This window comes from Taudactylus pleione, unplaced genomic scaffold, assembly GCF_031769625.1.
Source record: "Taudactylus pleione unplaced genomic scaffold, aTauple2 ptg000140l, whole genome shotgun sequence".
NCBI lineage: Eukaryota > Metazoa > Chordata > Amphibia > Anura > Myobatrachidae > Taudactylus > Taudactylus pleione.
Window position 1 is genome coordinate 2725453 of NW_028284542.1, and position 22030 is coordinate 2747482.

At 44.1% G+C, this 22030-nt stretch overlaps 1 protein-coding gene across 2 annotated transcripts in view; it reads right to left on the reverse strand.

Annotated features, from left to right (window-relative positions):
• Positions 1-22030, reverse strand: part of PAK1 (p21 (RAC1) activated kinase 1) — a 92207-nt gene that overhangs the window by 35926 nt on the left and 34251 nt on the right. For both annotated transcript variants that reach the window (XM_088473813.1, XM_088473814.1), the window contains exons 3-7: positions 18254-18354; positions 10189-10336; positions 8893-8930; positions 1976-2092; positions 221-392 (exon numbers count right to left, since the gene is read on the reverse strand). In XM_088473813.1, the coding sequence (XP_088329939.1) occupies positions 221-392; positions 1976-2092; positions 8893-8930; positions 10189-10336; positions 18254-18354 (576 nt within the window). The remainder of the gene's footprint in view (positions 1-220; positions 393-1975; positions 2093-8892; positions 8931-10188; positions 10337-18253; positions 18355-22030) is intronic.

The window sequence follows — 22030 nt, forward strand, 5'->3', positions numbered from 1 at the left end:
GGAACTACATATCCCATCAGGCCTTGCCAAAGATTTGCTGGCAGGGCATGCTAAAACTGTGGCAGGGCATGCAGGGATGTACAGTTCCACAGCAGACGAGGTGCTGCGCGTTGCTCATCCCAGAGCGATAGGATCCCATCATTATAGGGTGAAATTAAATATAAATGGTTTATCAGGGAGTCCCGCACTGAACGCTCAGTTACAAGAACAAGGCACATACTCAGCTTCTCCAGGATCTCTTCATCAGACATCTTGGGCTTTTTCTTTGCTTTCTCCGTGTTTTTCGCTGCCGCCTCTAGCGGCGACGAGCTGTTTTCCGACGGTTCTGAAGGTAGCGCAGCGGGTTCATCTTTAACTGGCGTTGACGGGAGAGTGACAGGGCAGGTGTAGATCTGAAAGGCACGAGTATGGCAATCAGCACCAGCTCCCAGAGGAGGGCACAGACTTATGCGCAGGGGAAAACGCAAGGTACAGTACTAGCGGAGTGGAGTCAGCTTAGTGTCTGCAGGCGGGCCAGTGATCTAGGAAGTCTTCCATGTGACCCTAGTTATACGGCCGGGGTTTAGCAGGGCCCTGCAATAAGTGATTATACAGACAATGAAGATAAACACGCGGCGTAAATGCGAATCTGTTTGCTAAATCTGAGTACAAGGACTTCTAGGCAGGTTATGGTAATAAAACCCACCTAAACCGAAAAGAAGCTGTTACACGAAAGTCTTGCAGCATTTCCATATACAGATTTGTTTAATGAAGAGAAGCCAAAGATTCAAAAGTACATTAGTGGTATTTGCTCCTTGCTAACAAAATAGATCTTGAATAATTATCTGCAGACTTTTTCCATTACACTTATCCCATCCTGAGCAGAGGGCTTCAGCAACACTCAATTGAATATAGCCAATCAGGTCACTAGGAACATATGACATCACTGAGGGCTGATTTCCAGACCACACACTGAATGTGCATGTTCCATTGGTATAATACCCCCGGGAAGTACACGCTTTACATTATACCATGCGGACAGCGCTACGCAACTGCCCCTTTGGCTCAAAAGTTCTAGATGCAGATTTAAGTTCAGCAACTACACTTTTCCCAAGCCCTTAGGAGGCGATCCTGTGTATTGTCATCTATTTTTTCTCAATAGGTAAGGCCTGTGTATATCTATGTTATATCCCCGAGCTGATTGGCATTCAGTGCTGGGGCTCAGCTATAAAAAAAAAATAGGAAAAGAAAACCACCAGTGAATTAGGGAAATGTAAGTTTGTGCCTCCGCTGTTTTGCATTTTGTATATAACTTCCTTTGTGACTAGCGGTGTATTCATTATACTTTTCTTTACCTTGTTGAAAACATACAAAGAATGAAGTATTAAAAGGTCATTCCTACATGATGTGCGAGTTGGTTCAGCCCACAAAACAGATGCTTGCAGGCCGCAGGAACACTAACTATGAAATCTGACCCTCGCCATGCCTGATAGACGTCCCTTGTGTTCGGGAGATGGTATGAAATCTCCATCTAGACGTATGATCCTACAGAACCAATTTACATTTAGTCGGCTGTAGACATGACCATAATATGTTGCCCTAATTGAATAGTGCTTTTTGGCTGGCTCGACGGATGAATAAACAAAGCGCAAGGCGGCGATTACCTATGGACGCTGCCCAAACAGACGTAATCACTACAAACTGACTTTACCATGACATGGCATGAGATTACAGCACAGAGACCCCAGCGTGCAGGAACACTTCCCATATCCTGTGCAGTTTGTAATCCGCACACCTGCAATTTTCTGCCTGTTCCCTTCTAATTACAGACAGATTGGGGATAGGCACCTACACAGCACGTATAATGTCAGCTTGTTACACAATGACACCCTACCAGACTATTGTGCAGGGGGGACTGCCTCACTATTAGTACCGCCTCGCACCCTTACAGAGCAGTGCTGCAGTATTGCTGATCATCAGCCACTTGTACACCCACCGATTTCGTATGCTCAGGACGCGGGGCCACAATGGGAGGAGGAGCCGCCGGTTCATACTCATCTTCGTCTTCAGAAACGGGCGGCACATCAGGGGTCTCGGACACGACTTTTGAATTCTATGGTTAAAACACATAAATATCATTAAACTTTTATAGAACTACGGCGAATTAAGCACGCATAAGACGTCAATTGACAGCAAAGTGTTGAATACAGTACGTTGGCTAGGGCCTAGAATTCAGTATTGAACACAACAAACCATACATTAAAAGGACTCTTCCATGTTATAATTCGGATTTGTACTTCAGACGTCATCGCAGATCCGGGGATCATGTGCACATGGCGAGCACTAAGGGGCAGTGGGGGGGGGTCACACTTTAGCAACGCCCTTCCAATTGCGACATATGTAGCGCCTACACAAGAAGCGCGCAGAGACGTTACCATGCACATGCTCTGCACCTATCTGTGCGCTGTACTTAGGGCTGCGTGTATTATCACATTCATCATGCGTGCATTTAGTGCTTACTCCCATTTGTATAAAACAAAATTCTGACCCCAACTCTCTCAAATTAGGTCCCATCTCCGAGACTTGCCTACACTCGCCTCACACTTTCATAACTCGCATAACTTATTGCATCCAATAAGTCAGGGGTCTTCAACCTTGGCCCTCCAGCTGCTGTGAAACTACACATCCCAGCATGCACTGCCATAGTTTTAGCATGCCGTTATATCAAAAAGGTGGCAGTGCATGCTGGGATGTGTAGTTCCACATTGGACAACATTGGAGGGCCAAGGTTGAAGACCCCTGACTTATTGGATCCACTTCAGTCAGGCTTTTGCTCCCAACACACTCCAAAGACAGCACTGACTAAAGGCACATACACACTGCACGATAATTGTGAACGATATAGGAATAATAAGGATATCATTGAACGATATATCGTGCAGTGTGTATGCAGTAAACGACAGACTATGCTCGCTCCCGCGGGTCGATAACTATATCCTCAGTCGTCTAACCATGCAGCACAATCTGGGGATATCGTTAGCAATGCCATGCTGCCGAATGCAGCATGGCCCCGCTCCCCCTCGCAGTTATTGCCAGCATCGGCAAGTGTCTATGCACTTAACCCATGCTGGCACCCCTGCCGCGGCCGATGTCACTCACTGGACACATTGCCAAAAAGGAAGATTTTTATGAACATTATGAACAATGACGTTGAACGATATATCGTTCAAATCGTCCAGTGTGTATGAACTTAACGAAAAACGGTGTGAGCTCCCGCGGGTCGTTAACGATATCCCCAGTCGTCTGTACATGCAGCTTGATATCGTCCAGTGTGTATGGGGCTTAAGGTGGTAAATGATCTGGTCACTGCCAAGACTAAAGACCACTCACTTCTTATTCTTCTAGATCGCTCTGTTGCCTTTGACACTGTTGACCACTCTCTTCTCATACAAACATTACAATCCCTAGGTCTTCAAGACAGTCCTTTCTTGGTTCTCATCCTACCTATCTAATCGCTCTTCTGATTCTGCCTCCTCTTCGCTACCTCTATCAGTTGGAGAACCGCAAGGCTCTGTTTTTGGTCCCCTCTTTTTCTCAATGTATACCACCTCTCTTAGTAAACTATTCAGCCTTTTTTGGTTTTCAGTACCATCTAAATACGGACCTCTCTCTTCCCTGGCCCATTCCCATGAGGCCATGCCCCTTTTTCATGTGCATTATGTCCCTATTTGAAAAATAAGGGGGGGGGACGCCAATGCTCGTTCTGGCACGGGGCACCAAAAAGTCTTGTTACGGTTCTGATCCAGCTGCTTCTGATTGTGGATTCTCACCAGTGTCTACACCAAATAATAGTGTTCTGCTGTTGAGTATTTACCCCTAAACCTAATCCTTGTACCCAACACACCACCTAATGCCTAACCCTTAACTAGCCCCGTCTCAGCCTAACCATCCTGGCACGCCAAACCCTAACCGTTGGCAGTCTGAGAATGTCGACATTTCAGATATTAACATATTGGACCATGTCAACATTCTAATGTCGACCATGTGAGAGGATCCCATCCCAGTCTAGTTACACGCATGTTTGTATTGCAAAACATTGATGGATATAAAACCTTCTCAAAATAATTCTAAAGGTCTCACCAGCTTCTTAAACGCTTCGAGAAATATCTGTGAATGGTTTTACTAGATCTGATTTACAAACCAACTTCTATTAAACCAAAGCGATTTGGTGTCCACTTACATAGATCAGAAGTTAAAATAAAATAATAAAATACATAAACAAGAACTACACATAGACTATAAAAATAAACTAATAATAATAATTTGAGTATAAAGATTCCATTAACATTATTTCCTGACAGAGAAATCCCCTAACACACAAAGTTAGTTACACACAGTCATCGCTGGAGCTGCCAAGTTCCTGTGGGCACGGACGTGAAGCCTCTGCTAATTCCTCACACATAAAAAGAGTTAACGCAGAAATTATTCCCAAATGTGCCAATACCAGTTAACTCTCAGTAACCCGACAGGATTTTCCAAGACAAATTAACCTTGAGAGATTACAGTTTCCTGCTTAGAGATCAGGGATCCATCATAATACATATGGTCATGAATTCGGCGAAGGTGTAGTGCCGCACCCATTGTAGAACATTCTGGTTGCCAGAATAAGAGAAGGGGGTTGTCTGCGTTACATATTGGTGAATGGGGGGGAAACGGTTCTTCTCACCACACTGCCATAGCGCATACAGAGTTCTGATAAAGTAATCCGGATGGTGGCGGGGGAATGGCATTACCAAGTTCACACCCCTGTGGCGCAGAGACGCGTTTCCTGACATATACTCTGCCTAGAACGCCACGGCACGTTGGTCATAAAATGGAGACTGTGCCCTGGCTCTTAAGCTCGACACAGAAGTAGCAATTACAGCCTGAACAATTTGGCAACCCAATTGCCCCATCCATTGCTTTGTGTGGAGCTCAAATGTCCATTTACAAACATACGAAAAAGGAGTACTCTCTATTTCTAACAGAGGATTGATTGATTGGGAGACAAGTAACAATCCTGCTAGTCATTAGATTTTATAAAACTAAATATGTGACAAATAGTAGGTAACAGAGTTTACTTTCAGGTCATTCCACACCAAATCAACACAGGGTTTCAACCTGACCATTTCAGATTGTAATGCGAAGATAAATTCAAAATCTTAGGCTGATATGTACAATGGTTTTGAAGTTATATGCCTTTAAAAGGGTCCAAAATTTGCTATTAAGTTTTTGAAACTGCTTTTGTAGCTCACCTAATTGAGCTGTAGAGTTGGGCAATGCCTCACTTTAAACCTCTTTTTATAGGCTTTCATCCGATATATAACACAGCAGTATGTTTCAATAAAAACAATAAACAAAAAAATTAAAAACTCTTCTAAAAAATTGTTCATACTGTTTTTAATAAATCCCCAAAGTTTTATTTTGGGGATCATCTGCTACATAAAGGTTTTTACTTTGGACTGTTCGTTCTCATTTTCATTATTTTAACAATTTAGGCCTGTTCTTTACTTTTAATGCATTTCCGTAAACAATCCCTCGGATGTATATTATGTACGAGTATGTTAATCCTATATTTAAAACTTTTAGGACTTTCATATATTTTAAGAAAGCTTACTACAGATCATTACCATTTGGTGCTGCTGATCTGGATGGATGGTGATACTTGGTGGGTTGGAACTGGCTGAATTTGTTTCATTTGTTTTTAGTATTTCCATTTGAGAAAGGGTGTACAATCCACCTGCTGGAGTTAATGGATTCACCTTACACAGAACATCTACCGTAGGAATCCATAAAACATTCGGCTTCCCTTGGTATGGAAAACATGGTGATGGACCAGTTGGATGGAGGAATGTCACCTACACTGCATCGATGTTTCCATCTTTCTCCAGAATAAATGCGAGCCACCATTTGTTGTCATAATCAGCAGTGACATGCCCTCTATGGGACTACGGCGACAGCGCTGGTCGCTTAATCAGACCGCGGTGCAGCTGCTTACCAGGACAGTCATCAAGGCTGTTTTGGCCTTGGGGTTCAACAGTTACTGGGGCAATGCACTACTGGGCAATAATTCCCATGAGACTCTGCTGAGGGGTGAGAGGAGCATGTGCTGTGCTCTGAATGCAGGAGCCCATTACATGCTCCTCTGACCCGTGGAGACCAGCAGCAGCCCCATGGTCTATGCCTTCTCTTCTCTGCCTGGCCGGGTGACTGAGGCTTCATCTTGTGAATGCAGAGTTGCTCCCAGTCTGCTGTGTCTTTCCCTCCCAGCACCCCTTCTGCAAGTTGCTGTACCTCCCTGTTCCCAGTACACATTATCCCAGTCTGATACTCCACTGTAATTAATCACTCCGCTTTTTCATATGTGACACAAATGGCCCAGGGACAGGTTAGGTTTGGGTGAGCTTAAAAATTAGTGACCGAGGGGCTTTTCTTCACAAATTAATTAAAGCCCACCCAAACCTAACCTGTCCCTGGACCACCGGAGAAATGTAAAAGGCGGCCTACTGAACATAACTGTTGCGGTCTTTGCACATGAAGTATCTTTCCACTTAAGTTCACGAGCTTGCGCAACAGTGGCCAGGCGATGTCTACAGAATCTCGTCGCCAAACACACCTGAAGAGAACCGTCCATTCTTCTAATGAAGTGAACTGGAAAAAAATATTGCTTTGTCCATTTTCTCAGGTGTGTAGTGCCTCAAATAATATTTTCAGAGATCACTCAAAAATGAAAGATCTTATAAGCAGTGATCCCATCATGATCCCAAAATAAAAACTTTGGGGATTTATTAACAACAGTAAGAACAATTTTTGAGAGTTTGTTTGTTTTTTTAAATGTTAAAGTTGGCTTGAGAAAAAAAATCTAAATTTTGATTTAGAAAATGTTTAATTTTTCATTTCTACTGAAACATTCTGCTATGTTGTATATCATATGAAAGCCTTTAAAAAGAGGTTTAAAATGAGACCTTGCCCAACTCTCTAGCTCACAGGTTCTCAAACTCGGTCCTCAGGACCCCAAACAGTGCAGGTTTTCCAGGTCTCCTCACAGAATCACAACTGAAATAATTAGCTCCACCTGTGGGTCTTTTAAAATGTGTCGGTGAGTAATGAATGCACCTGTGCACCTGCTGTGTGACCTGGAAAACATGACCTGCGTGGGGTCCTGAGGACAGAGTTTGAAAACCACTGCTCTAAGCTCAATTAGATTAGCTGCAAAAGCAAAAATGTAAAAGACTTAAAAGCAAATTTTTTGCTAAACAAATTGCAGCTTTAAAGGCAAATACCTTCAAAACCAGTGTACTTATCAGCCTAAGATTTGGGGTTTTCTTTAAACCCATGGCATGATTTATTCTACCAAATTTAAATGAATGTAAAGGGGGGTATCCACTAGACGATAAAGTTGAACGATTACGATAAAATTGTTCGATAATCGTTCAAACATCGTTTGCAAATCGTGCAGTAATTGTTTCTAAGGATGTACGATACGCGCTCCCGCTGGTCGTTTGATCGTCTCCTCCATCGACTGAACATGCAGGTCAATTTCACTTGATTGCTTACAAATCGTTTACACATCGATTACACATCGTTCACGCTGAACGATCAAACGATGAACCACTATCTGCCCACTACAGCTGAACGCTCTCAATCACAGATTAAAACATAGTTTAGTGTTAAATCTTTTGCAAATCTTTAGCAAATTGTTCAGAGTGGAAGATCATATTTCAAGGGAAACTTCAAGGGAAAATCGTTAAGAGGTTGGACAGGGATAAAATCGTCTAGTGGATGCCCCCCATAAGGTAATTTTTTTTTTCACAAATTGTGTTGAATTGATGCGAAATGACCCTTTACCATCGCTAGTTTAACAAAGCATAAACCAACATAAAGATGCCATGTATGAAATAGAGATGTGCAGACTCTGATTAGTTTGGATTTTCCCGCCAAATTCAGATTATTATTTTTTTCCCGCCAAAATGGGTCTCAGAGGCAAAACGTCATCTTTCATGGACAAGCATCATCTTTCATGGACTTTTGGCAGGAAAGATGATGTTTGTCCATGAAAGCTGACCTAGTGCCTCCTTCTGAGACCCGATTTTCGTCGGGAAAAATCAGAATTTGGCGGGAACATCTGAACTAATCAGAGTCTGCACATCTCTAATATGAAATAGTACCTGAACCTTAATGGCTTCCATATAGAGAGATCATTTGTGCCAATTGCTGCTAAATGGGGGGCACTCCCTTCTCCCGGGTAACGTATCTGGAGCGAATCAAATTAGATGCGCACAACTAGCCCCGGGGCAGCAGTAAAAGCTCATTGCTGCTCTCACCCCTCGGAGTAAGTGAAATCTGCCCCGTTGCGTACATCCTTTATCACAGGTGGGTTTATGGTGGCTTATTTTCGATGACATAATGACAAAGTAAAACCTGTAATGGTCATTTGTCGCATTTTAGGACTGAGCAAGGGACTAGATGTTATGTCGTTCTATGTACAAAGATATAGAAATGTGGTGTACTTTATCACAATTCTCTATCAAAATGAAAACAACAAAACCAGATTGGATGCTCGGAACAAGAGAAACGCGCTGCATAGAGCCTCATGGCACGACGTGCTGTATACGGCCTATATAATATTATACACATGTCCCATATACCTAAAATAGGATCCAGGGCAGAGGTCCCACTGCAGAGGGGACTCCTACAGTATAAGCCCCAGTAGTCATTTTGTTTTTTTTAGGCATATGGGCGAGCTGGCTCCTGTGTTTTGTACTGGGCTGCTTGTATAGAAAAAACATTTTCTTAATTTTTAGACCATTTTTTTGTATTTTGGGTTAAATTTTACCTATAAATGTGGCTTGAAAATAGTTAATCAAAACTTACCAAGTTCACGGATGAGCCATAGACGTCAAGTGAGTTATCTGCGGAAATAGGAGCGTTATTATGGAAGCATGCAGACGTGTCATAGCGACTTTATAAAGTAAGAACATATCGAAAATTATGCAAAATAAATGTATTACTTTATGCGTCTATAATTGTAGTAACGGGATGTGGTCATAATACCGACCGCTGGGATTACGGCGGTCAGAATGCAGGAATCGGAATCCTGACACCCGCCAGAATCCCGAAGGTAAGGAGGTTTATGGTGCAGGGAGGGGGAGGTTAGGGAGAGTGGGAGGATTAGGATACAGACTGCCGAAAAAGATGCGATGCACAGATCGAAACAACCATTCTAGATAATGGTCTTCATGTCACACGAAAGGTTGAGTGTCAAAAAGTGCGCAAATGTGAAAACATATAAATAAATTGAGTCATTCCGATAAGCAACTGCAAAATGCTTAAAGGCGTACAAATGTCCTCCCTACCCCATTCAGTGTCAGTGTTCAGCATCTGTGACTGGGGATTGTGTTACTGAGTGCAGCCATTACTACACAACGCTGCAGCTGAGTAATCACGGTAGCAGAGTCAGCAGCAGAGGCTCTCGCCAAACCAAACAATGCAGACACGTCTGAGGTCGGGCAGAGAGCAGCGCAGGGACAGATCCGGAGCGAGGGAAGAGAAGGGCGCTCATGAGTCATATCGGAAACAATTACAATCTATTGCTTGGCTTGTAAAAATCCCCGTGCACAGAGAGCGGGGCAGCTTATCAGAAATGCCTGGATGAGTTAGGAAACTGCTGACAACCCCACAATGGAGCCGTGCTCAGGGATAGCCTGAACGTGTGAGGAATTTCATTTAGACCTATTACAATACACACAGCGGGGGCTGCCAGGTATTCATCGGGGACTGATCTCCTCCTGAAGGAAGCAGCCTGTCAATTTACCAGGGAATAATGAAATCACTGAGGCACTTTGCGCCTCGTGCCTCAGCGGAGTCATTCATTCCTCGTGAACAGACAGGATGACGGCTAAAAATGGCCGCCGACGTGCTGCTGTAAGGAAGAAACGCACACATGAAATACTTTGAAGAGTAGGTGGCTGTTTTAGGTTACCTTAGGATTGAATGCAGCCAATTACCTAGCTATTACCGACATCACTCAGACATGAGGCACCCAGAACCCCATGCCTCGATGTTATACTTCAGTGAGGTCTCTCGTTAATGGAAAGGCTGCACGCTCATCATTATTGGCTCAGACGCTCCATGCTAAGCGTAGAACGGAGGCCATCCGGCTGAGGTTACCTGTGAAGCTCATGTACTTCTGACTGTTGGAGGTTTTTTTGGAGTTGTAAAATTCCAGCACGTCCAGGACGGCCTGAGGGTTCTTCTTCTGCTCCGACTTGGTGATGTTGGAGGTCTGCAGCAGCCGCGCCCATTGCTCCGGCATTCCCTGCACAGTTACAGGATAAAGGTGGGTTAAATGAAGGAGTCACAGAACACGGGCAGTGCCCACTCACATTGCCAGTATCCTCAAAGTGGATCAGTCATACAGGATGCAAGAGGGGGCATTTATTTACCATCCTCTTGTGTTCAAAAGAATAAAGGTAAAATCTAAAAAGAGCCAATCCAACTCTTTCACCTACAATATTGGTAACAATCGATACGCTAACCAGTATAGGACGGCTGTAGGCTAAATGACATCTCAGCCCTTCCAAGCCGTTGTGTTTCCAAGCCAGCACCAGTGTCAGGCACTGGAGAGGTTCAACTCTGCTTTTTCAACTTATTAGTATGCAAGTCAAGTACACAGAGACAAGTGTCTCCCCCACCAGCCACCCTCCCACATATGGCAGCTATTCCACTGGTTCTTACTGGCCAGCAGACTGAGCTGATCAGGACTGGGAAACGTTAGGGGCAGTACAGCCCAGGTGTTCTATTTACTGTATTAGGTGGAGAACACACTTTTGTATTCTAAAATAAAATCCATCCTCTTTTATAAACAAAACCTCACTCCCTCCTACTAAGAGATATACAGTAATCACTTCCTCACTGTGACCTACAAGCACCCGTCACCCCCTCATTGGGTTGTTGGTGCGACTGTGACTTCAGGCATGGCGTAGAGGAGGCAGAAACCAAATCATTCAATGTACAACACCTGAAATCCATCCACAATGTAAAGACAGGGCTGTTTTATTCCAGACGGCGGTTATTAATTACCTGCCATCATTGGTCAAAAAGCAGAAGTAGCAAAGCATGCATGTCAGTTATTTCATGTAAATGTTCCTGAGTGATGGAATCCACACAGAGCGCATATCTGTTTAACAGAACTGTAAACGTATCAATGAGACGCCGATTTACTCTTTTTTTCCCTCCCCGAGATACACGGCAGAGAAGCGTTACACCATACCACAACCCTGCCAGCTTTCACCAATGGGACAGCGCAGATCACAATATACTGTAAATAAGCAAGAACACAACTGTTGTTTCAGATCGATTTAACCCCTTAATACACAGGATTAGATGCAAAGGTGGCCTCTTGCCACAGCCGAATCAGCCAGTGAGCGTGAAAGCGCGTAATCGCACAGCACCCACGTTATCTCCTGTCCAGGACAAGCGACGCCTGCATGGCAGCCGGTCTAATGGGTCAGTGCATAAGAGAGATGAGCGGGACCTCTGCTGCAGCGTTACGTTCATCTCCACAAAGATCTAAGGCCGTCATTCAGAGCCGCTCGCTATTTGCGGTCGTTCGTTTAAAAAAAAGGGGTGGCTATTCAAATGAACAGTTCGCACTTTGCGGTCTGTTCACGCCTCTAAGTCTGAACGAGCGAGCAAAACTTGCGGTCGAAATTTTGAAAAATACGCCCCCTGGCCGCTCGCATCCTACGTCATGTCCGCTATTTATTAGATTAATCGAGTACATCGAACAGCGTATGAACTGCTCGCTATTCTTGTGGTTGGTTTTTCCTACCGCTATTTTGCGAGTAGTTCTGACTAAAAAAAAAACAAGTGATGGGGTCGCTGACGCTGCTGTATTAATTATGCACACCCATAAAACGCCCGTTTTGACCTTTAAGCACACCTGCGTTCTGATCTCCACTCCCCGTTTTCAAGCACCTTCCCCCGTTACCACCCACATACGCCTCCTCCTGTCACTCAAAATAGCAGACATTCGCTATTTTGCGAACAAACGATTTTCGGCCGCACTGACTGGTTCGCGCATGCGTATTACAATCCGTACACATGCGCAGTTGTGCGAACATCGCTCAGTGCGAACGAGCGGCCGCTTACGAGCGGCTCTGAATCAGGCCCTAAGTGATTTATTAATATGACATTGCTGTGTCCACAGCCAACACGCCACAAGTAAGGTAGATTTTCCCTACTGGAAGAGGCAGATATAGCATCAGAATGACAAGACTGATTGCATGCACTTTGGGGCTCGAAATCTCCTTTTTAAAGAAGCTTGAAAACTTTTTTCTTGCATACAAAATTTCTTTTTTTACCCAGCTTTAACATGACCTATATCGGTCACCTTCTGTGTTTTTGGATAACAATTTGATGTGTGATATAGGCGACAGGTAAAAAAATATAGTGGTCGCTCACATCAACTTAACAGGTGTAAAGGTGCCAAAACTAAAATGTGCATCAATATAGAGAACCCATAAACGCAGTTTAATGCGTCATTGGACATCATACAAGTTGCTAAATCAGTATTGAATGAAGTGGTGGTGGGGGAAGAATTTCTGCCTATGCACGCCAAACACCCTGTCTAATGTAGCAGGAGGTGTCTCTAGGAAACACGACACCTCCTTGCTGCATCTGTGGTCCCAGCGCTGCGACCGAGGCCGCGATGGTTGCGCCTTTGGCCAGACTGTGGAGGCTGAAGCTTACCGCAGCCTGACCGGGTGCTGGCAGCTTACGAGGTCAGGAAATCTGCATCCACAGACACTGGCTTTGTCACTGCCGGAAATCGGAGCCGGCATGCCCTCGTTTCCAGGAACGGTAGCCAGCCACGCCCCCGCTCCCCAAATGTGGCAGCAGGTCAAACATCCTGTGGCTCGGTGGAGTCTGCAAGAGAGTTCGCAGGACCCATCCTGCACCTACGCAGACCCCAAAACATTGGAGATGTGCGCTAACCATCGGGCTAGTGTACATCTCTGAATCAGGCCCTCAGTCTGTTGAAAGACGCTGCAGAAAGTCCCTCATCCCCTGAACTGACCCAGAACAGAACAGAGACGTTTACAGGAAATAGGGACATAGGATAACAAGTGAAGGTTTCATAGCGCAGTACAGACCATTTTCCATGGAATGGGTGGGGATAACAATGGGTTTCAAAACTTGGTGACAGAGGAATAGAGATGGTCATGGTTGGAATCATAATAGAGACTTAAGCTACACACTATACAATTATTGGGCCGATTTTCACACTAATCGGGTGATCGGCCCAATTTACTGCATAGCGTGTAGGCGTGTGTGTTTCACCAACAAAACAGTTAAAAAACTACCACAAATGCATTTGATTATCCGTCCGGTCAAGAAAGAACATCCCGGCCTCCACCTTCCCCGATAGTGAGTGTGCAGTCTCAATTATCTGCCCATGTTTCCCTACGTTTTCCCGTGACTACGTCATCCTCTTGGTGGGCGGACATATGCAAAATCGGTGTGGTGCGGCCGAAAATCGGTAACTTCTAATAATAATAATAATAATTAAAAAAAAAAAAAATCATGTAATGTGTAGCACAGATATCGGGGTTTTCGATTTTCCCAAAAAATCCACCCAATTGTCGGCCTGATCAAAAGAACAAAAACCGGACAGTGTGCACCTAGCTTAGGGATTGCTATTCCTGTCCAGCAGGGCTAAGCAGGACATTCCGCCAGTAGCCGCGGCAGAACGTAGATTCTGTGACCTGCTGGAGTCTAGGACTCTTATCGTAGTTCCCAATCAGCTGCGGATACCAAGACCTACCCAACAGAATTGAGAACATTCATTAAAAGGCCTCCCTTAAGCGGTGAATGTTATTTCCTTACGCGTGTTTGAATGGCTGTTATTGCGCCAGTTAAATGTTTCTCATTCCTGTATTGCATCTTGAGCCATCACCTAAAGCTGTGCCGATACCAGCCATCATCTTCCCATTGTGTCCGGTGTATTAACCCCATTCATGCAGGGCAGATGGAGACTGAAACGTGCACACAGGAGAGAATGAATGTTTGCATTCTGGAGCGGTCGCGAACGGGCCACGTTGCTAAATGCAGAGATCACGACCTTGCGAGACAGATGAGGCGTTAATGGGGCGGACAGCACACCGGCAAAGGTGTCAGAGTCATTAGGAGTAATGAAGGACCCACCACATATGTTCGCTTTGTTTCCAGAACAAAGGAGAGCGTTCTGCCAGGCGGAGAGCGGATGGTCCCTTCTCACAACGGACACAGGGTTCATTCACCCACGGCTTATTTCTCTATAACGTTCTCCTAAGCATCTATTTTGCATTCCATTATCTGTGCTATAGCAATGTCCCAAATAGGGAGAGACTGACTATCCAGATGCTGAGAAATCACTGTTTTCCCGAAGTGATTTATTTTTTTCTGGGACACCAAAAAATGCAGTTTTGGCAGCAAAATGGAATATAAATGGAATGGGATCGAAATGTTGGCGGCCGGTTCAAATCACGACAGCGGCTGCCCGACAGGATCAAGATCCGGGCAGGGGCAGGTAAGTACTCTAACCTCCACTATCCCCCCCCGCACTTCCTAACCCTCCCTTAGTGGTCCAAAACCTAACCCCGCTAGACTCCCTAATCTTAACACCCCCCCCCCACCACCACCACCCCCACCACCCCCACACACGACTAACGGTAAGGGCGACCCGGACTTGCCTTAGTTCGGGATGTCGTCCTCAGCGTTCCGGCGTCGGGATTATGATAGGCTTCGGTATTTCGAGGCCTATCATAACTCCCTAGCCGGCGTTCTGCTGTCGGGATTGTGACCGGCGGCATCCCATATAAATATTTAAAGTATATTTTGGACAGAGGAAAAGCTGGACAAAGCTGGCGTTGTGCTCATCCTTATTATTGTCACACAGCGAGTGCGTTAGTCACTCAAAAACCCTGTTAAAATCATTGGTGACTTGGAATGCGCCCCCGGGTGCTACCTCTCAGCTTCTGGTATGACTGGAGCTGTAAGCGTGGATGATCACCTGTTCTGATCACAACAATCTGCAGTCAACTTCCGATCGCAGTGTCCAACATCCCCAATACCAATTGTATTACCAAACATTGCAGTCGATAAATATACTGGATATGATGTAATAATGTGTGTCCAGCACTTCATACTACTGATTGCAATGTACATGGTAGGAGCTAACCTTGTAACCAAAACAAATCTGCCTGGACAACGAGGTGCTCGGCAGAGGTCATTGAGAGCCAAGCTACTGTAACAAGAATTAAGCCATTGCTCTAATGTTAGGTGAACTGTGTGGAGAACCATCTAGACCAGCGGTTCTCAACTCCAGTCCTCAAATACCACCAACAGGTCATGTTTTGTGGATTTTCTTTAACCACGCACAGGTGAGTTAATCATATTTTGCCCGCTTCTGAACAAAGAAATCCAGAAAACATGACCAGTTGGGAAACCTTGGGGGTTGAGGTTGAGAACTACTGGTCTAGATATGAAATCCTGGTGACAAAAACAGATCATTGTACTGTAAGGTGTTCCGATTAATGTATAAGTGACAGGCGAGCTATAACACATCTGTCAGAGCATTTAAAGGGAGACTAATTAAAAACACAATAAACCATTATTTATATAGTGCCTACATAATATGCAGTGTTTTACAGAAAATCAAACATCAAACATCATCACTGGAGCTTACAATTAACATCCACTAAAATACAGGCACACACATGTTAATTTTGTCTGGAGTCAATGAACCTACTAGTCTGTCACTGGAGTGTGTCCGGTAACCCACACAAATATGTGAGGACATCCAAGCTCCACACACTTAAAGGGCCCCGGAAAAGAACCCATGACCCCAGTATTTACCACTTCTGAAACCGAACTGGATAATATTCAGCGATCAGTCATTACTTTAAAACCACCTGCCTGATATTGTGTAGGTCACCCTTGTACTGCCAAAAACAGCTCTGATCCATCGAGGCATGAGCTCCACAAGACCTCTGAAGGTGTCCTTGTGTTATCTGGCACCAAGACATTAGCAGCAGATCCTGTAAGTTGAAAGGTGGGGCCTTCATCGGCTTGGACATTATTTCAGCACATCCCACAGATGCTCTATAGGATGGAGATCTGGGGAATTTTGGAGGCCAAGTCAACACCTTGAACTCATGGTCATGTTCCTCAAACCATCCCTGAACCCCAGTGTGGCAGGACGCATTATCCTGCTGATAGAGGCCGCTGCCATCAGGGAATAGTTACTATGAAGGGTGCTCTTGGTCTGCAACAATGTTAAGGTAGGTGGTACGTGTCAAAGTAACATCCACATGAATGCCGGGACCCAAGGTTTCCCAGCAGAACATTTCTCCGCCGGCTTGCCTTATTCCCATAGTGCATCTTGGTGCCCCAGGTAAACTAGGCACACGCACCCGGCCGTCCACACGATGTAAAAGAAAACGCGATTCATCAGACCAGGCCACCTTCTTCCTCTGGCCCAGTTCTGTGAATCATATGCCCATTGAAGTCGCTTTCGATGGTGGACAGGGGTCAGCATGGGCACAGTTATTAGTCTATGGCTGCGCAGCCCCATACACAGCACGCTGCCATGCACTGTTCTGACACCTCTCTATCCCAGCCAACATTAACATTAATCAGCAATGTTTGCCACAGAAGCTTCCATGTGGGACAGGACCAGACAGGCTAGCTTTCGCCCCCACGTGCATCACTGAGCCTTGGGCACCCATGACCCTGACCTTTGGTAGGCACTAAGCACTGCATACCGGGAACACCGCATAAGATCTGCCATTTTGGAGATGCCCTGACCCCGTCATCTACGCATCACAATTCGGCCCGTATCAAAGTCGCTCAGATCCTTACGCTTGCCATTGTGACAAGATGATCAGTGTTATTCGCTTCACCTGTCAGTGGCTGCAATGTTATGGCCGATCGTTGTATATGGACAACTCAAGTTGATTATGGTTATCGAAATCTGTCCACCATGATCTCACCATTCAGAGAAATCAAGCTTTACTCGGAGTGATGCTGCTCTATATTACAGCAGTTCAAAGATCGATCATGTGAGACAAATTACTTTCTAGCACAGGCCTGGCCAACCTGTGGCTCTCCAGCTGTTGTGAAACTACAAGTCCCAGCATGCACTGTGCTGTTTTGCTTATAAAGGAATGATACAACTGTGACAGGGCTGGGACTTGTAGTTTTACAACAGATGTCACAGGTTGGCCAGGCCTGCTCTAGCTACTGTAATATAACAAATGCTTTGCACAGGCTGCAGATTAGAGATTAGGGGATCCATGCACAGGAGTCATGGTGCGTACACACTGGGCGATTAAAGTGGACGACTGAACGATAACGATATCGTTATCGTTCAGTCGTCCACTTTATCGTCCATTTTTAACACAAAAAAGATGAAAGATGACGACGACGCGCGTTCCCGCGGGTCGTTCGTCATCCTCGTTCATCGGGCTGACATGCAGGCCAACCTGACGACCTCGTCAGGTTGCTGCATGTCAGGGAATGGGTGAGAGAGCCCGGCGCTGAACGATATCGCTAATGATATTGTTCAGCGGCTGTGCTCAATGTCATGAACGACATTGAGCACAGCCTGCCGGGGACACACTAGACGATATCGCTCAGGGAGCATATCGTCTAGTGTGAATGCACCTTCAGGCCTCTGATCTGCCGTCCAATTCTATGTTTATGTCACAGCAAGCATAACTGACCTGCTATGCTTTGCAATTCTAGCCTTTTGAATCATATCCACTTGCAGTATCCTAAAGATATGGGGATATGGAACTCAACCGTCTAAGTAAGGAATTGCCTAGACCCGCTTTATATTTTAATAGTGGAAAGTCCAAATAATACAGGGAAGCATTTATTTTTGTTTTTACAATCAGGCTTCTTGTAAGAAAACTTAAAATTGGGGGTTTAGTTGCGCTTTAGCTAAATGAAAAATTATACGCGTTACTTCTGCACTTCATTGAATGGACAACAAAGTAGGAATATTCCACCAAAACTACAGGGTTACGATGCGTAAAACATCTGATGTGATGAAGTCTCTCCAAGTAAAGGAGAGGACCATGCAGAAATCAGTGCACTATAGAAAACACAAGAGAGCAGGTACAATGTGCTGCATCAAAAGTAGCACACTACAGTTACCTGCCCCAAAATAATCTCCCCCCGGATTTACCGTGAACTCGCCCGTCACAGAATCAAAGCCGACGTGAATGGTGTGCTCAAAGTCCGAGGGGAGGGAGATCTCCGGCCTTTCCTTCTCTTTCTTTTTGTTGTCTGGAACAGAAAGCAAATGTACAGTAAGTTATCGTATACTGCCCGGTGGTAGCGCGAGCAGTTTAGGCAAGCTAAGAACTCTGCATATTAATTTGGGCCCCCACTCACCCAACGCCAGCGGAAGTATGTGAGAGCTAACAGGAAAGTGAGGGGCCCACTAGAAATACTGAACGATGCAAGTAATTAACTTTTGGGACCAGTGATCACTTACAATAACATGAAAGTGTTAGGCGGAATTATCCATCAAAATGTTCCTCTGTTAAAATGGGATGGGTACGGGATGCAGACACCTGTCAGTAGGTATCCTAACCCCCCCCCTCTCCCTATACTAACCCCTCTCCCTATACTAACCCCTCCCCTGTACCTAACCTCCCCCCCTAGTGCCTAAACCTAACCTCCCCCTCTCTGCACCCTAAACCTAACCCTCCCCCCAAAGCCGCTACTTACCTTCGGGATGCTGGAGGTTAGGACACCGGTGCCGGGATTCTGACAGGTGTATTCTAAGCGACCGGGATATTGAACATATACCGTTATAATTAAATAATCTCCTATAGAGTCTCTAGCTGCAGGTAAGCCCTGCCCTCATCCTCTCCCCTCACAGCTCTCACTGGCTGGCAGACTCCTGGACACAGCCTCACTTCTGCTGCCTCCCCCCAGCACTGTTAGGAAAGGGCTGTCCCCCCCCCCCCCCCCCCCCCCTGTCAGCACCAGTAGCCAGCACTGCTTTCATTTAGAAAAACTTTTTGCCGCTTTTGCCTATGAAAAAAGCAGCAGCTAATAGGATAGTGCGATACCCATTTTGTGCGGAAAGTTAGCACTGGTGAAAGCTTTTCGCACAAGCGTGGCTTACCGCAGCTAATTGGATATGGCCCATAGACTGTAAGCACCACTGGGGCAATAGATAGAGAAAATAATAGAAGAGGGCACTGAAAACAGCAATATTACAAATATATTTATTAGAAAAATAGCATAAAATTATATTATTATAATTAATATATAGCAATTGCCGGCCAGCAACAACACATTCCAATAATTGGTTATTGATCTGAAAAAAATTAAATTATAAACACACACAAATTTAAACATTTTTTCCAAAGGAATAAATATATGTATAACCTTTTGCATTCAAGGGATGTTCAATAAGATTTTGTATACCCACTAAAAACAAGCCATAAATAGAGAGGAAAAAAAAGCAGCAGTATGTGCTGGGATAATCAGTTATAAAGATACTTTTGTAGCAATAAATATCGCTTTTTTTTTCAGGAAAAAAATGATACACAGTTTGTCTCCTGTATAATTTGGTGTGGAGCTGTCTGATAGTACACACGTTCTCCGTCTGGAATAGTTCAGCAGCTTCACCTGTGTAGCAGCTAAAAGCAATTTATAAAGTCTTATGGCAATGTAATGTTTCTTATGTTTTCAGCTTAAATAAGCATTTTACAATATACAGATAACTGTAAATGTATATTTGCCAAGGATAATATGTATCAATCCTCTATAATGTGCAGTTATGTTAGATATCCATCATGGCCATGTGGTAAAAGAAATATATATATATATATATATATATATATATATAAATACTCTTTTACCAGGATCCGCTCCCAATGTCTGTCACTCCATTGTTCCTCTGTAGGGATTATAGTATTCTGTCCCTTCTCCGTGTGTAGACGGCATGCATGAATCCGTGTCTGCTGGCGTCACTTGGCAGGCAGACGGTGAGCCCGCTGTATGTACTTCGGGCTAAATGCTCGTCTCTGGGGGTTAAGGTTAGCAGTTCCCTCTATGCGGGTAGCGTGTATCCAGTCAGTGTGGGTACGTATCTGCCGGCGTCACCTGGCAGCCGGACAGTGAATCCGCTGTACTTTCCTTCGGGCTATTGCTCGTCTCTGTATTGTGAGGTAGCAATTCCCTCTTTGCGGGTAGCGTGTAACCAGTCAATAAGATGTGCATCTGTCGGTGTGCATGGCGTAAAACGCGTTTCTCCGCCTACAAATTCAGCGGCTTCCTCAGTCAGAATATCCTTGCATTAAGCAGGACCCTCCTTTTATCTGTCTGTCAGAATCAACACATGTGCAGCTTTGTTCCTTAATCAGAACTCTTTCACTATATGTATCATACTGTGGATTTTATAGAGACGTATTTGTTTCTATTTCTAGCTTTCTATGGCTCTCCAAAACACACCCCCTTTCACGCTACCCACACACGCTACCCGCATAGAGGGAACTGTTAACCTTAACCCCCAGAGACGAGCATTTAGCCCGAAGTACATACAGCGGGCTCACCGTCTGCCTGCCAAGTGACGCCAGCAGACACTGATTCATGCATGCCGTCTACACACGGAGAGGGGACAGAATACTATAATCCCTACAGAGGAGTAATGGAGTGACAGACATTGGGAACGGATTTACAGACTGGTGGACCTTTTAAAATTGTGGGCTCAACAGCCTGGTAAAAGAAAATATATATATATATATATATATATATATATATATATATATATATATATATATATATATTTATTTCTTTACCACATGGCCATGATGGATATCTAACATAACTGCACATTATAGAGGATTGATACATATTATCCTTGGCAAATATACATTTACAGTTATCTGTATATTGTAAAATGCTTATTTAAGCTGAAAACATAAGAAACATTACATTGCCATAAGACTTTATAAATTGCTTTTAGCTGCTACACAGGTGAAGCTGCTGAACTATTCCAGACGGAGAACGTGTGTACTATCAGACAGCTCCACACCAAATTATACAGGAGACAAACTGTGTATCATTTTTTTCCTGAAAAAAAAAAGCGATATTTATTGCTACAAAAGTATCTTTATAACTGATTATCCCAGCACATACTGCTGCTTTTTTTCCTCTCTATTTATGGCTTGTTTTTAGTGGGTATACAAAATCTTATTTACAGCCCTTACATGCAAAAGGTTATACATATATTTATTCCTTTGGAAATTATTTTTATATGTGTGTGTTATAATTAATTTTTTACAGATCAATAACTAATTATTGGATTGTGTTGTTGCTGGCCGGCAATTGCTATATATTAATTATAATAATAATATAATTTTATGCTATTTTTCTAATATATTTGTAATATTGCAGTTTTCAGCGCTCTCTTCTATTATTTTTTTCTGTTTACCTATTAGGCTAGGAGGTTTTGAGTAGATCTCCCACCTAGAGAGCTGCAGAATCAGCATTTATTAATTAAATTTTTTTCTTAATCTAAGTTCTAATTAGATTGGCGCCAGGTATATTTTGTGCAATAGATAGAGGACTTGCACTACCAATCATGCCAACGTCACATTGAGTGTATTATGGGACTAGTAAAAGTAATATAGGGAACTAACTTGTACACCTATGATATAACATAATAACGCTGCTGTATACAGCATGACTAAAACCGTTGTCTACATAGGGCAGTATTACAGCACAGACATGCAGAGACTCTGACTGCAGCAGCACCTCCGGGTTATCTGTCTGTGGTCTATTAGTGATTAGAGATTTTTTTTGATAGCTGCCAACTAATGAGTAATGTTTACTCTGATAATTAGAGTGATCCGTCTGCACTCATTTCTCTTAAATGACTGCCTGACAGATTTGCAAAACAGTCTTAAACAGTAATTAGAAGGCAGATATGCTTCATTTAAAC